This window comes from Octopus bimaculoides, chromosome 30, assembly GCF_001194135.2.
Source record: "Octopus bimaculoides isolate UCB-OBI-ISO-001 chromosome 30, ASM119413v2, whole genome shotgun sequence".
NCBI classification, from domain to species: Eukaryota; Metazoa; Mollusca; class Cephalopoda; order Octopoda; family Octopodidae; genus Octopus; species Octopus bimaculoides.
In genome coordinates, this window is record NC_069010.1 from 4,365,760 (window position 1) to 4,369,911 (window position 4,152).

Sequence of the window (4,152 nt, forward strand, 5' to 3'; positions counted from 1 at the left end):
TGACCTGGGGTTAAAAAAACAACAAGAACGGACACAGTTGTCCGAGAAACGCTGTGTCTGTATAAAAGACAGGATGGTCGCAACTGGAGCGTCTTTGATCATAAGTCTGCTGGATCAGGACTGACTCGGGGCTAAGCATCAATAACAAGGAAGGACACATTAGATCACGTAGTCCTAGATACACTGTGTGTATATAAAAGACAAGGATGGTCGCGGCTGGAATAACTTTTATTGTTAGTCTATTTTCCGTCAACGCCGCTTTTAGCAGCCTCGGTATGGCCTTCGTTTCGTGTTTGTAAGAAAAGGAAGTGAACCCGGCTTTGTCTGGAAGACTCTCACTCGCTGAGAGAGAAGAGCGCGAGTGTAAGTTAAGATAGAGTAAGAGGTTAGACTGAGTGACAGAGAGAAAGAGAGGGATAGAGGGGGTACTGAGGAAGTGTGAAAGAGAAAGAGTAAGAGTGGAAGAGCGTAAGCGAGAGAATGGAAGCAAAGAAAGAGGAGAAAAAGTGACAAAGAAGGTAAGTTAAAATGAATGCGAAAAAGAGAAAGAGGGAGTAATAGAAAGAGTAAAAAGAAAAAGGGAGCTGTAGAAAAGGTAATATATAAAACTGAGAGAGAGAGAGAGGGATAGTAAGAGACAACAGTCGGAACTGAAGGGGGAGGGAGGGATAGAGTGCAAAAGTGATTAAACTAGAGGAGTGGGAAGAGTAATTAAGAGAGACAGAGAGAGGGGCAGTAAGAGAATGGCAGATGTAATATACGAGAGGGAGGGGGAGGAAAAGAGCGCGCGAGAAAGTGAGAGTGATCTCCCCTTGTCACATTCAAGGAAGAACCACTTTTTCTTTCTCCCGCCTACTGTTGGTCACGTGCGTTTCGTCTCGACCAATGACGATCGAGTTGGCAGAAGAGTATGGCCGCGAACTTTTTGAATGTGTCCAACAGCTTCCTGCCAAGCTGACGGCGCCAGTTCGATCCCTGTCGAAGAAGTACACACAGCCAGGCGCCCAACCCCACCACTGACGCCGGCCGGCTTCCCACTTGCAACTGTGCGATTTCGTGTGGAATCGAACCCTTAGTACTGTATATAAATATATATATATATATATTTAGCTGTGTAGGTATATAGATGTAAGGACATCTATGTATATATATGTATGTATATTTCTATGTTAGGACGTGAACGAGAGCCGGATCGCACCAAGAAATAGTTGGAGAAAGAGAATTATATAGATGTAAGGACATCTATGTATATATATGTATGTATATTTCTGTTAGGATGTGAATGAGAGCCGGATCACACCAAGAAATAGCTGGAGAAAGAGAATACAACATAGGATACAAGCCGGTCAGTAATTTATATATATATATATATATATATACACACATATATACGTAGATACATAAATATATATGTATATAGATATACGCACACATGTACATATACATTCGTACACACGCAGATATATATATATATATATATATACATGCAAACACGCATACACACACACATGTATACATCGATGTACACATGCATTCCCCATATATATATATATAATGGCTCTGTAAAAGATTTACAAAAGCGATCAGACAAAGCCGATCGTATTAATAATAATAATAATAATAATAATATTGATTAGGAAATTCCACCCCGAGACACACAGGAATATAGTTTTTAAGTTACACAGAAAAACAACGAAATCTTATATTTTTTTTTTCTTCTTTTCTTTCCTCGCAGTTACCCTGAAATTCGATCACGGATCACATTACATGGAACCACGGCCGCAACACGGAGGACATCTAGAAATGTACACAGACACATGGAGGATATAAATATATATAGACACACGGAGGATATATAGACATATATACTGACGCGCATATCTATAGATCTATACGATCACACATATCTATAGTTATATACAAACTTACATTCACACATAACTGTTGTTACATACATAGTCACACACATCTAGATATATATATATATATATATATATATATATATATATATACACACACATACACAGTAACACCAGCCGCGTGTCGTTTTCCTTTTCTCTCCGAGTGTTCCAACCTCTCCTCCTCTCCTGCACTCTACAACAATAATGGCACCAATCGTTCGGGAAATAAGAGGTGACAACAACAAGTCATAACAATTAGGACCATTGCTGTGTCCAACATCACAATTTTGTTCGCATCTTAATTAAACCAAACCGGACCTAAAGCATTTGTTTCTTAATTGACTTTTGGTTCTCCCTCCCTCCTTTATACTCCACGGATTATTAATTACACGGATATTGCTGTTGTGTGTAGGACATATATACGAAGTGCCTACGCCAATCGAGGCATACACATGTATATGAGCGAGTGTCTGAGTTCACCGAGACACACAGATAAACAGACACTTAAAAGCGAATATCTACGTCCATCGAGGTACGTACACACTTAAAAGCGGGTGTCTACGTCCATCGAGGCACATTACACAGACATATAAGTGCATGTCTACGTCCATCGAGGCACTACACATATATATGAGCTAGTGTCTACATCCACGGAGGCATACAGATACACAAACATCTAAGTTCACTGAGACTTAGCTACGCACAGACACAAGCAGGCGCCTACGTCCACCGAGGCACAGAGATCTACAAACAAAGCGGATGTTTAAATCGATCGAGTTACACAAATGTGCAGACACACAAGCGCATGTCTACGTCCATCGAGGCACCTACAGACTCTTGTAAACGGGAGTTCTCGTCCAGCGAGGCGTACAGACACACATACATTCACGGAAGCGAGTGTGTAAGTCCACCGAGGCACATAGTCAAACGCAAACATAACACAACCCCTCCCGGTGTTGAAACACTCGTTAATTTGGCTCCCAGCTGAATTGAAACCGAGATCGCTTTGATCAGAAAGAAGCGCATCACCATTTTTGACATCATCATCATCAACGTTGTCAATTAATTAATTAATTAATTAACCGGAACGAGCGCTACATTCTTTTGCCGCCCTTAATTGACCTCGAATATCCAGGCTTTCATTAACAACCACCACCGCCGTCGTCATTTAACGTTTAACATCAATCGCCATCGTCATCAACAGCATCATCATCATTATCGTCGTAATCCCAGCTTGATTGCGAGACCAAAACGGCTTTCTACACAAAGACCAAAACACCACGAGGAGTTTACACACCGCCAGTGACAATAACAGTAACAACCACTATTCTTTTTATTCTTCTTCTTCTTCTTCTTATTAGTTATTATTAGTTTTTACCACTACTGCTGCTATTATTATAATATCGGTATTTTACTATCATCTTCGTTTCGAGTTCAATTCCAAACCTCACCGGAAGTCACCGAAACAAGCATCTCCGACACAACATATTTGTACATACACACACAAACGCACGCATTCGTAAATACATTCCTATACATACATACATATATATACATACACATATACATACATGTTTTGAATCGGTTGGTATATAAAAAAAAGACAGGTTTGGGCCCTTGTGGCCCTCACCTAATCTAGCAATTGATTAAATCGATCAGTAACAATAATAATCCTGAAGAAAAAGGAAGAAGTGGAGGCGAGGATGCATCGCCAGGAAGACGACGTGCAGGTGCCTTGCCTGTCGGGGATTTTGGATCTGCAGAGAATGTGCCAAGAAGAGAACGTGAAGTTCTCGTCGGAGACCAACAGATATTTGGTTTATCTAATGTTGAAGAAAGTCGGCCCCATGATGGCATCAAAGCTGCTAGACAGACGTGAGTTTGAATCTCGTTATTTCACATTCACTTTCTAAATATCTATGTTTGCATCTTGGAAACTATCTATATATCTCCCTGTCTATCTATCTATACATCTCCCTATCAAAATGGCTGTCTGTCTATCTATCTATCGGTCTATCTATTTCCCTATCTGTTTATCTATCGATCGATCTATCTCCCTATTTATTTGTCTATCTGTCTCCTTATCTATTTGTTTATCTATCTATCTCTGTCTATGTCTCCCTATCTATTTGTCTATCTATCTATTTATCTCCCTATCTGTCTATCTATCTATCTCCCTGTCTATATATCTGTCTATCTGCCTATCTATCTGTCTGTCTCTGTCTATCTCTGTCTCTCATTATGTCTGTCT

At 40.2% G+C, this 4,152-nt stretch overlaps 1 protein-coding gene across 1 annotated transcript in view; it reads left to right on the forward strand.

The window, feature by feature from the left end:
- The first annotated feature begins 837 nt into the window (after positions 1-837).
- The window catches only part of LOC106878284 (uncharacterized), a 21,436-nt gene continuing 18,121 nt past the window's right edge, over positions 838-4,152 (forward strand). The window contains exons 1-2 of the mRNA XM_052978085.1: positions 838-1,345; positions 1,736-3,776. Of these exons, the coding sequence (XP_052834045.1) occupies positions 3,605-3,776 (172 nt within the window). The 5' untranslated portion in view covers positions 838-1,345; positions 1,736-3,604. The remainder of the gene's footprint in view (positions 1,346-1,735; positions 3,777-4,152) is intronic.